The 14,777-nt window shown below is 46.3% G+C and overlaps 1 protein-coding gene and 1 long non-coding RNA gene across 2 annotated transcripts; one reads left to right on the forward strand and one right to left on the reverse strand.

Moving 5' to 3' along the window:
• Positions 1-558: 558 nt before the first annotated feature.
• On the reverse strand, positions 559-3,411 carry LOC142570191 (uncharacterized). Its single transcript, XR_012825656.1, has 2 exons — positions 3,221-3,411; positions 559-683 (listed from the first exon to the last, which is right to left on the reverse strand). It is a non-coding gene; the product is annotated as an uncharacterized LOC142570191 (long non-coding RNA).
• Positions 3,412-11,959: 8,548 nt separating this feature from the next.
• Positions 11,960-14,609, forward strand: LOC142575523 (uncharacterized). The gene is made up of 2 exons (XM_075684945.1): positions 11,960-12,841; positions 13,129-14,609. Exons 1-2 carry the CDS (start codon positions 12,090-12,092, stop codon positions 13,718-13,720), a joined length of 1,344 nt encoding a protein of 447 aa, XP_075541060.1. The 5' UTR covers positions 11,960-12,089; the 3' UTR covers positions 13,721-14,609.
• Positions 14,610-14,777: the final 168 nt, after the last annotated feature.

Raw genomic sequence — 14,777 nt, forward strand, 5'->3', positions numbered from 1 at the left:
CCCATAACATGCTAACTGACGACCTTATATCTTAATACTCCAGCACATTTCGATTTGCAGTTGCTGTGGCAAAGTCGCTAGGCAAATAATCGGCGGCACCTTAACGAAAGGAATACGTCAAATTCAAAAGCCGTCCATGACGGCGTCTGTCGTAGACGCTGTGCGATGTTCGGACGTTAAGAATGTGTGCCGACTGAGAAATGCGGTAAGGCAAGGCTTCTGACGGTTACCCCATAGAGAAAAATTTCAACAAGAGCGGACACTCCCATAGAGCCCAGCGGCCGAATTGACTGTAGCACACCTAGCGGATGTTGTTGACTCCTTCCGGTTTCGGTTTTGGGCGCGCGCGTTTTGAACACCAGTTGGTACACGCCGCGCCGGCTCCGCTGCTCGGCGCGGCATTCATTTTTTTTTTTTTTCGTTTCGCTTCTGCTGAGCCTCGCGTGGCCTTGGCGTGGAATCGTTTCATTATTAAGTAGAAATTATTGCGATTGACCTTTACAAGACTGCACCGAATCTGTCAGGTGCAATTTCATAAAGAAAACGAAAGACGCCTACTGAAATGATGAACTGTTTATTTTGCTCTATATAAATGCTCGTTCCGGGCTTCTGCATTCATCCAAAGTTATGGCACCAGGTAAGCAGCAGTCGTTGCCGTACGATGCTCCACCGGATGCCATCAGCTGAAAGAATAAATTACAAGCATGTATCATTTTGGTATATTGACCTAACAGGAGTATTTCGTGTAGAGGCGAAACGTGCGTAAGTGATGAATGAGCGGCATTACAGATAAATTCACTTTTACGTATATTTCGCAGCAAAGACTCCTCCCAAACATTGCTACAAAATCTGAAAATCCGATTTTCAAGCAGCCCTCCTTTCCCGGGCATTATTTCCTGCACTTTAAGTGCACAAGTACACGGGTGACTGCGCGTTTCCAAAACAACTTGGCCTCAGTCGACACGATGGTACGCCAAGTACACAGTGCTACAACACAGGCTCAGCCAGACCATGTTACACGCTCGCAGAATGCCTTCTAATCGCACTCAAGTCAGACTCGTGGGTGCAAAGCCTGTTTTCAGTCGCTCAGAATACGTAAATGTCTTGTTCTTGAGCTCCTCCGTGTTATCTTTTACGCGTCCTGCCGGCGCATGCAACACTCCCGTGTTATCACTCTCGGCAACCGCTAGTCGCGTTTTCGAGAAGCGCGAGTACCGAAATAAAGTATATGTTGTTGCAGGGCTATAAAATGCGTCACAAACTTGTCCCACTAAAATTCAGTACACGCAAAACCAACTCACTATGGCCGGCTTGCTTTTTTGCTAACACCTTCACAACCCCAGGCGCGGCGAGCAAGCCTCAAGATATCCTAAAGAGTTACCAAATAAATTACAATACTTTTTCGGGTCAGAGAATGCGTAACGAACTTCTACCAGTAAGATTCAGTACACGTGAAACTGCGGCACACAGCCAAGCTGCTTTTCGCTAACTGCGTCAATAAGCCGGGCGCGGCAACCGGGCTTCTAAATTACCCCAAATATAACGACGTCAGTTACAATAATGTTGGGGGCCACAGAATGCGCGAAAACTTGTCTGTCTTAGGCGCTACGACGTAGTACACGCATGTACACCCGTGAGCAAAAGTATACGGACCACGGGAGCGCGTGCCAAACTGCATCGACGCGCCGTCTACCGACGCGGTGCCTGCTGTCGAGAGGGCCGCTAGAGCAGCGGTGCGCATGCGCGTCCCATCATATCTGCGGGCCAGACATGTAGCCTTGCCTGACGTGGCTACGGTGCTCGTAGACTAAACGTCCACTGGGCGTCGTTTTCTCTGCTCCACCGCGTCTGGGCCATTGTTTTACGCAGCGGGTGGGCTGGCACGCGCGTCCGCCGCGCTTCGTTTTCATTCTGTCTTTGGGGGGATAATCGCGAGCCGCAGTGCCTTCTCTGACGTCTTTAGATGACTCGCGAAAAATGGCTTTCTGCGGCGTTGTATTATCTCGAACTGTTCCAATGTTTGCTGCCGCAGGTAGAAGCAAGGTATTGCAATTGGTGTCCGCCGTCGCGTTAAGAAGTATATAGAACTGAGTTGCTGACGCTACTATGCTCCGCTAGCAGCAGGGTGCTAAAAGGAGAAATTAGCGGCACCGTACAGCCTTTATTTCTTCATACCCTTCAACAAGGCTTGAACAAGAAATGCACACGAGGGTGCCACTACAGGCAGCTGCGGCAACGCTGACACATTCGCGAGAATATAAAATCAGGTGCAGCTGTGTGGTGCACGCAGCCGTGAAGTTCTAATTACAATTGCCCCCTTGCGAATCGGGTCGGGATGACGGACCTGAATCACTGGTCGGGGTGACCACCGACAAACTCCGGTCTTGAGGCCACTTAGGACAAGCCAAAATGCTGCTGTTATTGTCGGAGATTAGAATTTTCATTACTGTGTGCATGAGTTCACTACGCTGTTGATTTTCCATAGGCGGCGATGACGCCTCGGAGGTGCCGTGGTATCCGCTCGTAACGCGATGCCGTGAGGAGAACCCTACAGCAAACATTGGAACAGTTCAAGATAATACAACGCCGCAGAAAGCCATTTTGCGCGAGTCATCTAAAGACGTCAGAGAAGGCACTGCGGCTCGCGATTATCCCCCCAAAGAAAGAATGAAAACGAAGCGCGGCGGACGCGCGTGCCAGCCCAGCCGCTGCGTAAAACAATGGCCCAGACGCGGTGGAGCAGAGAAAACGACGCCCAGTGGACGTTTAGTCTACGAGCACCGTAGCCACGTCAGGCAAGGCTACATGTCTGGCCCGCAGATATGATGGGACGCGCATGCGCACCGCTGCTCTAGCGGCCCTCTCGACAACAGGCACCGCGTCGGTAGACGGCGCGTCGATGCAGTTTGGCACGCGCTCCCGTGGTCCGTATACTTTTGCTCACGGGTGTACAGTACACGCGCAAATGCGTCACACGGCCGAGCCGGTTTTCGCTTACTGCGTCAATAAGCCGGGTGCGGCAAGCGTGCTCCAAAACTACCGAAATAAGTTACAGTAATGTTGGCGCTCATAGAAAGCGCCGCAAACATCTCCCAGGACGAGGCATTAACTCAAATTAACTGCGCCAGGACGGCGGAGCTGTTTTTCGCTAACTGCGCCACTCGAACTAAGCCTAAATGTGCTTAAAATGCGCCGCACACTGTCAAACACAATTTCTCACCTTGCCGTAGTCCAGTAGTGCAGTGGTGCCGTGTCGAAATGCAGACGATACGCAAGAAAAGCATAGAGAAGGCCGGGAGCCCAAAAAAATGGGCTATATCCAAAACAGACGGGTCGGCGAGCACGCGAGCTTCGTACGTACGACCGGCCTCGCTCACTCCTGCGGCTTGTCTGGCGCATGACGTATGCACGCGCGTCTGGCGTGCGGCTAGCTTGTTGCTAGGCAACGAAACAAAAAGTTGCAAAGTATAAGTTAATTTACACGCAAAACTTTTTCACTTTTAGTGGGAAGGAATAAAAAAAAATGAAACGTTGTCTAGAAGTTTATTTCACATTCTTTTTTTTCTGATGCTCGCGTCAACTAACGGTTGTTGTTGAAACTAGGCGTGACGTGTTTCCTGTTGCCAGTATTTGAAGAGTGTCCCCTCTTGTTGAATTTCTTTCTCTATGGTTACCCCAGCTTGTCTCTTCCGTAGCATCATAAACGAAAAAAAAAGAAAGAAAATGACCATATCAAAAGCTCAGATTCAATCATCGCTCGTCGCGACTAAATGTTCTTAGGATGATACGTCATTTCTAGCCGACGAGCGGCTGCGCTTTATCAGGAACACTGGTAAGGCCGGCGTGCCAAGCATTGTGGCGAATTTAAATGCGCAGGGATAGCTTTCAATTATTTTGCCTTTGTTTTGTGGACGTCATCACCGTGTCACCGCGGGAAGCTTGAACAGTTTAATGTCCGTACGTCACGTGGTGGCACTCTCGCGAACTAACCCTCGTGTCCAGAAAAGCTGGATATGGTAGTAAATAAATAAACATTATTAAAATTGCCCGATGGGAGTATTCGAACACAGGCCCTCCAGCACAGACGCCCTATATCGACAGCATTACGTCACAGACGCATGCATCCACAAGCGACTAATAATGCCCTTCTGAATTTATCGCGGGCGAGCCAATGCCTTGAGACGCTTGGCGCGTTTCGACTTGGCCACGTGGACAAGCTGAACCGTTGCAATGAGTAGCGATTGCGCGTGTTCGCAGCGTCTTCTGCACTTATAAAAGTAGATTGCTCTAAAATTTTCGACAATGAAGGCACAGAAAGCGCAATAAACAGATCTACAAGATCGTCTGAATCCATAAGCACGAAGATCAGACATATCCATCTACTTTCAATCATTTACATGGTGGCTCAACGATTGCCACGCCAGAATTACCCCTAGTATATTGTAGGAAAATCTAAGGGACCCATGATTGCTGAACGATCACAGCGCCAAAGTCCCTCCTAGTAATTAGTGTAGGATGCTCTATCGCGGAAGTCAGCGCCAAAGCGATCGTGGCGAAAGTACAAAACCAAAAAAAAACGCCGCTTGTAGGGGCAGTAAGCTGCGCCACCCAGTGCGGAAAACTGTGCAACAGATAAACAAATTCAGTAAAAACAGAACAAAACTTTCAGTTCTACAAATAATTCCATTGCATTAGTTACGTATTAATTAATTTGTAGATTACTGCATTCTTTGGGTGCCTCTGTGCGTACCTACCGAAAGATTAGCAACATTAAATCACAAATTCGAAGCTATCTCGCTATCGTTCGTCTGGTGTGACCGCCATATTCCCTCTGTCGCTATTCCGTTTCCCAACGTGCGTCAGGGATCATTCGACGCAAGCGTGGCACGGAGCGTGGCAGCAGGGCGGGTACACACCCTTCAGTTTCTGGTGGCCGGAGCCCACGTTCGAGAATCCACGGCGGGGCACCTACAGCAGGAGCGTTCACATTGAAGTGCCACTTCGCACTTAGCAGCTGTCAAGAAGCAGAAATTGTCTGCATGTCTGGTGAGCAACTGTTGCCTACCACACAGGCGCTTCTTTCTTCTCGTTTAGATGACATGACGATAATACTGCCGCAACGTTGAACGGCCAGTACTGCCGATATGTAAGGGCAGGATGTCTGAGAATTATGCAGGGTGTCTATTGTGTTTTTTAGGCAATACATATTTTTGTAAGAGGCTATAAGCGCAGCGAACGTGGGATTTTTGCAGTCAAGTTCCCAGGCGAGGCGGGCATGTTTCGCCTCTAATAACGTGAGCTTCAGAAGACTAGCAAAAAATTTTATTAGTGCCTTATGGACAGTTTAAATGGCAAATTTGTAAGCAGTCACATTTTAAAGTACCATTTCTTTAAAGCACGAAAGTCGCACTTAATTCGACATTTATCGCAGAATTTCAGCGGTAAATCCAGACAATATCGAAACTGAGCGCCGCGGGAGCGCATAAAGGCGGCCCCGCTATCATATCAGACCGAAATGCCCCATGACAAGCGCGAGAAAGCTTGAAACCGAACGTCTCGGCCAGTCGCGGCATCTACTGATACGCCACGTTTTGCTTGAAAAACCTGTCTGGTTTTGTGCCGGGTCAAGATTTGCCGCGACATGCTGTCATCCAAACTTCACCCCACAATTCTTTACGGGGCGTTGCGGTCTGACGCACAGTGGGTGACGCAGTCTCGATATTGCCTCGATTGAGGTTTGGAATTTGGTTATGTCGAATTAGGTGCGATTTTCAAGAGTTTCGAAATGCGGGTGTGTGTGAAGATGTCACTTCCTCTTAATTTGTCATTGAGACAACTGCCCCCAAGGGAATAATAAAACAATGAATCAATAATCTGTTATTTTGTCTTCTGAAGCTCACGTTACTAGCCCCAAAGTATGTCCGCTTCACCTATAGCAACTCGTCTGCAAAAACACGTCCCCTGTAGTATTGCGTTGTGTGGCATATACAGGCGATGAAGCAGGCACGTGCCAGCAAGGCGTGACAGCGGTTGGTGTGGGCCATTCTTCCGCAACCACTTTTGCAGTCCTTACACACAAATAGCAGCCTGACAATTCATTCACGTGTCTGCCGATTCATTTTTTATTTTCTTCGACACCGTTAAACCTTCACTCCATGAACGCAGGAATTGAGCTTTCTGCTGTATATCTCAAAGACTAATGCTGATGGCTCACGTGCAGCCTAGAAGCGGTGCTATCTGGGTGATGGTGAACAGCAGAGAGAACGGGACATGTCAACGGAGGGGACAGCGGATCTCTCGGCTCATTTATCTCGTCGACTTGACTGTTCGCAATCTTAAACTTATGTGCACTGAATGTACCCGCTCAGAACGCTCGTGATGTCCCCTGTCTTGGAAGATTCTGCCGGCACTTGGCCATCGAGAAGTGCTTGAACGCTGCTCGCGTATAGTCGTAGTACGGGTGTAGCATTTCAAAAAAATTCTTGATTGCTAAGTATGCACTCGGCCTTTCCGTCGACAGCGCGGAATTCCTACTCTGACCGTGTGCATCCGTCCACGTAATCTACGGCATTTTTGGGTGTTTCGTAACGAATTGTGAAAACGAATTTGAAAACGAATTTCACAATTTGTAACGAATTGTGACAACGTATCATCAGGCGTTCCCCAAAGCAGCGTGCTTTGCCCTCTACGATTCTTAGTTTACACTACATCTTGCCTAACCGTTTCTTCCCGAACACTTCTTTTCGCAGACTACAGCGCAATAAATTTTATCATTTTCTTCTAACAGCGACCGCCGCTGGCCCTCGAATCTCTTAGATGCAGTCACCACGTGGGGCTTCCTTTTGGTATTGACACTAAACAACTGTAAAACCAAAGCAATGTCCTTTACAAAGCACACTCATGGAATTCTCACTTTCTAGACGCTGAACAACAGTACCACGGAACACACTGATAACCAGAAATACATTACGTCTTAATTTGCAGCTCAATTTAACATGGAATAATCATATTAACCTCCCCCTTTGCTTAGCTTATTATCACGTGGTCTTTTTTTCGACGAAGCCTCAAACAAGCTCCAGTAACCATTGGAAAGCTGGCACAACATAGTGTGACCAAAAATTGAGTAGGCATTAGTTATATGCGACCCGGAGAAAACACAGATTATTAACGATAGTGAATCCCAACATGACTAGGATATTCATAATTTTGTTACTGTATCAATTGTAGGGACACTCCAGGCGATTTTCTGTAGTCATCATCGCCGTCAACGTGATGTTCCGTATAAAGTACAAGAGTGACAAGATCCTGTCGCGCGGCGTGCGCTGCGAGTGCGAGGAAAAGCGGGCGAGGATAAACCATTGGGATGTTGTCTTGATGCTCGCGGACGTTCCGCTCTTTCAGTGTTCTTCAAGCAAAAAAAAAAAGGGGGGGGGCGAGGCAGGTGAGCGGGCGTTTCTTCTAACCAGGCCGTTGCAACGCACGGCGCAGCTGAGCACGGCTGTGCGAGCCTTTCATGTAATCTGCGGCCGATTGGCGAAATGAGGTGGCTGGTAGCTTCGTGCACACCGTGTTCTCGCGTGCCTATTCTTGGAGGTCGCGTGATAAAGTTCTGGATGCTCATTGAAGCAAGAGCCCGCACGAAGCGTCCGCTAGCCGCTGCTTCCGCTCTTCGTCACGTCAGCATGATAATAACAAGGGTGCGATCTTGTACGCGTTCCAAAATAGAACGGAGGCGGTCCGTTCTGTACGTCACGAAATAGGCGGTCCGCAATGTTCGCTCGAACGAGAGGAAGCAAACAGCCAATGAGCGAAGTGGAAGCCTGCATCACGCTTACGTCTGCTTGGGGACCGTATAATATATTGAGAAGCGTTTGCAACATTGAGAAATATTTTGCTATTATGACTGAGTAGCAAAATGTGTTGGTGTTGCTTTTCAAAGATTCAATTTGGAATGCGAAACGACTGAACCAAATATTGCGGTTAATGTCTTCAAATGGCGCTAGGTGGTGTCCCAGTTTTGCGAAACGTTTAGTGATGGCGCTAGCCATCACTCAACGTGTGTGTGTTCACTAAATGTGTGTGCAGTTCGTAAACTTTTAATGTGTTTACTCTACAGCGGCAGAGGATCCACCGCGCGGTGCGTCACCTACCGAAAGGGTGGCCGCTGCACCTGGTAAGTTATTGATCCTCAAGCTGTTAAATAAAATGAGCTCTCGTACTTTATTGAACTAGCCCAATAGCCCATAACATGGCCATAGCCACTTTTATTCGTACCATAAAATACAGTGCAACTGTAGAAAATGCTGCATGCTTTCAGTGTTGCAGCGCCCTGTTCGGCCACCGCGTCGACAGCGACCGCGACGGGTGGATCCCTTGACGACAATGTCGTCGCAATGCGCCCGCCGCGTGGAACAGGGCGACGAGATGCTGCAGGTTGGTAGATCCTTTGGTGTCATTTTACATGAAGGACATAAATATTCTTTATGCTTTGTTATAAGTAAATCATAAATCTGACAACCAAATCAGCTTGGGATGTAAACAAGAAATATGCGTTGTATAGAGGGCTCGGTATCGTGTCTTGCCGACGATCAGCCGCCGAGAAAAAGGTTGGTTAGCCCTGAAAAGGGCTGTTTGGTGGTGACAAATGCATCTCTCACCACTGGTGAGGGATGCATTTGAGTAGATGACGGAAGAGTAGTTCCAGCAGGTGTTTGTCTGTCCAAACGATGAGGGCATAGCTTGTACGCGACGCTTGACACTGCCAAAGGATGCCATCAGGCCAGTGGCTCAACAAAGAGGGAATCGTTGTGCACATTGCAATTCTTGACAACAGCAGCTTCCAGCCGTGAGCTGGTTGCGAGTAATCAGCAACTCATGCGAACAGTTCCATGATTATTCATTCCAGGTGCTGCGCAGAACCGACGCCTCCACCAGCCGCCTCGCTGTCGCGGCAGAGCGGACGGCAGCAGCTCAGGAGGGGATCCTGGAGCAGGAGCGCGCCATAGCTCAAGACACCGCTGCGCACCTTCAGGAAAACAGAAATTAATTTATCGTTTTCATTATCGTTTTATTCATTTGTGTTTCATAATTCCGTTTGTTTTATTTATTGTGTGAGTTTCCTTTATGAGTAATACAGGAGGATTTTTTGGTTGAAAGGTGTAATACGTGCACCCATTTTTGTTCTGTGGTATTTGCCTGTTTCTATTTATGCTTATCCAGCTGCAATGCCAGCGTGCTTTTTTTATTTACACATTTCGAAGGCGCCTAGTCATTCACACTGGAATCATTACAAATAGTTGTCGATTTCTGTGTATGGGTTTTGTACTGTGATATTTATATTGTTTCACTGTGTTGTAGCTTACTGCACTCATTACGAAGCGTTACTGCATAGTGTTTGCACTGTGATATTTTTATTTCGGCACAGTGAGGCTAAGGTGCAACAACTACAATGTGCTCTTTTTTTAGAGCACCAAACTAGTCACTCTTTAAGTTGCATAGTTTCACAAATGAAAATTACCATCATTGCACCACGCCAGTGATTGGTTTCCTCTAGTCTTCGTTCCAAGGGAGTCATTGCAAGAATAACTTTCACGTGTGACACTTTCTGAGTGCTGTGACATTGTAGAGTCAATAATTTATGGTTTATGTAACATGTTTCATCACAGATGGCAAGTGCACTCACCTTTTTACAATTATGATTCACCTGTTGTTTAGCATCGCACTATAATTGCTGCCGAGAAATGAATGCCCTTATGAAAATGGTTATGTCCTTTATGTTTACTGTATGTTTCCCGCAGTTCACATGAGGAAATGTCCTTTGTTTCCTCCATGTTGAAATTTGGCCACTGCTTTTGTTTCCTTCATATGTCCTCCCTTAATGTATCCCTTATGTTACCGTACTTTGTTTCCTCCATGTTGCAATTTGGCCACTGCTTTTATGTTTCCTTCGTGTGTCCTACCTTTATGCATCCTTTGTGGCCGCAGTGATTAAATCCTGTATAGATGAAGAGTTCCGTGTACAAATTTTATATTTATAAACTTTTCCTGAGTTTAAAAGTTTTACATTGGTTTTCATTGTAAGGTTACTTTTCCCTACATGATGCAGCATACGGATTGGAACTCTGCTGTGGCACAGAAATTCATTGCCAATTTGTTCTAAAGTTACAAACTAATTAGACTTCATATATTATTTTAGTATAACACTTGGAGTACCACTGTACGTTCCTCACTGCAGTGCTGCTGTTGTTCTAGTTATGTCTTTGTTACTAATATAAAATGTAATGTTTAGAAGGAAAAATCAGGTTGGATCAGTGCTTGCACTTTTAAAAGAAAGTTTTCACTGTACTTTGTAAAGGTTTGTCTGAAACTACGAACAGTTTATTGGACTATCTGGATGTTACTTCAATTTGCCACGTCTGCTCACAGCAGACCTCTGGAATGTGGTGCTTGGGTGAGAGCTCACAAGGCACCTGAAAAACAAAACAAAAGCCAATCTTTTTCACTTATTCAAAAATATTCATATAAGCAAGAACAGCTTGGCCTTTATGCGCACAGCTAAGAAACGTGGAGCAGTCAAAAATAGCTCCTAAAAACATCAGGGCAACCCAGAAGCTTTTAACCAATTGTTGTTTGAAACAGACTGAGCTGCCAGTCCACTCAGGTATTAAACTGCTCACAAATTCTTTTAAACATTATTGCAGCAGCTGCTAAGTAGTACATGACCTTTAGGAGTGGGCAACTGCCCAATAAATCTTTGTGTGCTACCTTTGTGTGCCTGCTTGTACAGATGTCTCGTAGTTATCTCAAGTTGTTACTGTTATATGGTAAAATTCAGGCGGGAATAAAACCAGCAGCTAACATCAGAATACCTGGGAAATTATCACCAAAATTTAAATATCTAGTAAATCAAACAATCTATTGTGAACGGTCTAAAACATAGGCCGCGATTTTGTAGCGATCCCTTTTGCGATGCTACTCCTTTTCCTCGTTTATCTGACCGACATCCCGCTATCGTTATTAACTAAAACAGCCAGCTGTGGAAGGTGGGTTATAAGAGTGGCAGACACAGAGCGGAAAGTATCGCAAGAAAAAAAATCGCAGCCCTTATTAGGCAGCGCCACAAGCCACTGTCCTAAACAATCGCAGGAGCTGACATCCTGTTCTTCGGATGAAAATATTAATGAAAACGAGCGTCTGATTGACATGCCTCGATTAAAAAGAAATTTCGCTATTCTAATGTCGGTCTATATATGCCCTACAATATGAAGGACAAATACGCGAGCACGTAGAACACAATGCAGACAAGTTCTCGCGAAGCTGGACTTCAACTGAACACTATCAATAAAATAATCTTCACACTAGCTAGTATCTGTTCAAGTGCCAAACACCGCCGTCGTGTGCCAACTCGCGATGCCCACGACACACATTACACACGCAACTTGCGGAAATGCATATCCACGGAAGAATTTCTTGCCGGGAAACTACCTGGAAACAGTAGCTTTCAGCATTTACGTAAATGTTTGCCCATCCAAAGCGGTGGTAGCACATCGCTGCAGAAAGGAAGTAAGCGGTCAGAAATAATACATTTCACGGAAACTCCCATCGTGAAACGGTTGGCTAAATGTGCACAGCAACATGGAGAACATACGTTTCGAAAGTGCTCTGGTGTCTGTGCACAAAGCTTACTACATGAACCGTAAGCTGCGAGAATGCGCGCGAGCGTGAGACTTGCTTATACCCCAGTCACACGGGCACTTTCAAAGTCCTTTGAGGTTAAGGAGCATTGAGCTTTCAAAGGCCCATTAGTTCAAGGGAGATGTGTCGGTGCTACACGGTCTCCAGATGGTCTCCGTTGAAGCTTTTAACAGAAACCGCAACGTATCCTTAGCGCTGCCATCGCCTCGTAAGTAATAAAAAAAATATGGCTCAAATGCGTCTGATAATAAATTTATATTTTTTCAGCAATATTTATTTTTTTTAATACATAGAAACATCAAAACAAAATGCACGCGCAGTAAAGGCATTACTTTACCAAATACAGACGTATTTATTGTAATGATGGCCACCATGTGTGCCGCTTCGTATACCGCATGTTGGCGTCGATTCTTCGTTGTTGCCCTTGCTTCAGTTCGTTAGGTTTAGTGTTCTCGCCTGTTTTCAAAGCAACGATTGTGAAGATGAGCTACGACGCTGAAGATGCGCGAAAAAAGTATGAAATAGCACTGGCGATTGCTGCAGTGGCATCGTTAGAAATGGACGTCGAGGCGTCAAGCAAAAAGGTGCGCGATATACGGCGGCGTCTCATCGCCAACAACTGCCTGTTGACGGCGCTCGCTTCATCGCGACGCGCAGTTCAGCGACGGGTCTGGGCCTATCGTCGCCATGAACAATGGTTCGAGAAAACGCTACCAAACCTTGGCAGCCGGCATTTCAAGCAGTCTTTCCGGGTATCAGAAACGACGTTCAGATACTTGGTTGACGTCTGCCGGCCAGCAATGCAACGGCAAGCGACCAACATGCGCGAGTGCGTCGCCCTAGAAAAGCGTGTGGCGGTGAGCTTGTATAAGCTGTGCTCGTGCGCGGAGGACAGGGCAATAGCAGACATCTTTGGCATTGGTCGTCCTACCGTGAACGTGATCTACAGGGAATTTTGTGCGACTGTTGTTGCCACCCTCGAGAAGGAATGGGTCACAATGCCTTCACCGGACGACATGCCAGCGCACATAAAAGAATTTCAGGCAGTGTGTGACTTTCCGCAAGGCGTCGGGGCCCTGGACGGCTGTCACATACCAGTATCGCCGCCAAAGGAGCACGCAAGTGATTACTACAACTACAAAGGCTGGTAAGTATCTCTCTCTAGGTCGTTTTGTTGTCGTTGACGTGATGAATAATTATGGCTGTAGTTGATGAAAACGTTTCACCAAATTGAAGGATTAACATTTAACATTGCCTTCGTTAAATGTTTTCAAAGCAATTAAAAGATAAATGCTAGGCTTGCTGCGCGTTTCGACATTTCACCAGTCATAACGCTCGTTCTTAGTGGTGCACTATGACCTGTGTAAGTGTAATTCGTTGCTCTTTATTTTCTTGTGCTATGTAACTTAATAGTTATGACGTTGTTCTTTGCAGCTACAGCATCATATTGCTCGCCATGGTCGACCATAAGTACCGGTTCAGGTACGTGAACGTCGGTTCACCAGGGCGCTGTCACGATGCGTATGTGTACCGCCAGTCAGTATTGGCCGATATGGTTGAGGGACCCTTGTTCCAAGCCCCAACAGCAACAATCAGCGGAGTTGTGGTACCACCGTTGATCCTGTGCGACCAGGCGTTTCCGCTGACTTCTAACCTGATGAAACCCTTCAAGAGCTTTGGAGAGAACGATCGGCACAGGTCGTACAACTATAATTTATCAAGGTCCCGAAGGATTGTTGAAAACGCGTTCGGGAGGCTCAAAGCTCGATTTAGGCTGGTTCTGAAGAAAATGGACGCCGACATTACGAATGTGCCAATGATCGTAAGGGCCTGTTGTGTGCTCCACAACATATGTGAACACTTTTCAGACTCCCTTTCACAGCAGTGGCTGCAAGAGTCTGATATTGAAAGTATGGTGTATGTGCAACCTGAACATTCTACAGATGTGCAAGTTGGAAGCGGACCAGATGTTCGAGGAGCCCTCGTTGAATATTACCGCGAGCGTGAAGGCCACCAAAGTTTGTGATGCAGGGCTGTGTTCAGTTTGCTGCGTTGCTCTTCATTGTCCACTTGTATGCATACATATCCACGTGTTTTTGTTTCCCCCTTTGAATTCTCTGTGAAATAGAAAAGCAGTTTCTAAGTCAAAATAGCTACATCACTGAATAACAGCATGTTAGTGGGGTCATCATGTTGCTTCACAAGTTATCTTTATCACAGAAACAACAAAATTGCCTGCATGATTATATGCATTACAGTGATGCGAAATAGTATCAAATATTTTGCAGGCCTTTTATCAACATTTTCTGTAGGCTCATAATAGCTGTTACCTTCAGTCAAACTAACAATTCCACAGTAAATAGCCAATTATAGGAGCTGCTGAACAGCTCCCCGTTATGTCTCTTGCATCTAGCAACTGGTATGTCACACACAATCATGATCCTCATACAATACTTTTTTCTTTTGTAGCAGAGAAAGTAGGAAAATTAATTTGAAAGCTGAATGACTTATCTTACACTGTTCAGTCACTGACCTTACAATGCAATAACAGTGCAAGACCAGATGTTTTTACACACTGCAAAAGTGCAAACCAGCATTTATAGGCAGACTGCACTACAACACAGATCACCTTTAAGCTCTCCTAGCACATGTAAACATAGTGGGTAGCAGGTGGCGGCTCTGCTGTAGCACAGCCAATAGTTCCGACAAACAATTACGTCTTGTAACATTTATTCAACTGCCATTTTTGTTTAATGAACTAGCAGTTCTGTATCAATATGACAGGAGACTGGACTGATTGAAAACATGTTTTGTGGTCCCTTTTGTACATGTGCGTTGCTGATGTGCGCCAGCTGATGCTGGCACTTTGTATCACAATATATAAGGTTTGTCTGGGAAGTAGTAGCACTGATTTTTTTCCCACCATAACGTGGTGAAGGAGGAAGATGTTATTGCACTGGTTGGGTGGTGGGGGTCTTAGCTACGGTTGCGCCAGTCGTCTGCAAGCCTTCAGGGAGTGTAGATAGAGCTTAAGCTGAACCACTTTAAAAGTGCATCGTCATCTGCAGAATGAATCGTCTGTT

This window comes from Dermacentor variabilis, chromosome 1, assembly GCF_050947875.1.
Source record: "Dermacentor variabilis isolate Ectoservices chromosome 1, ASM5094787v1, whole genome shotgun sequence".
Taxonomy (NCBI): Eukaryota; Metazoa; Arthropoda; class Arachnida; order Ixodida; family Ixodidae; genus Dermacentor; species Dermacentor variabilis.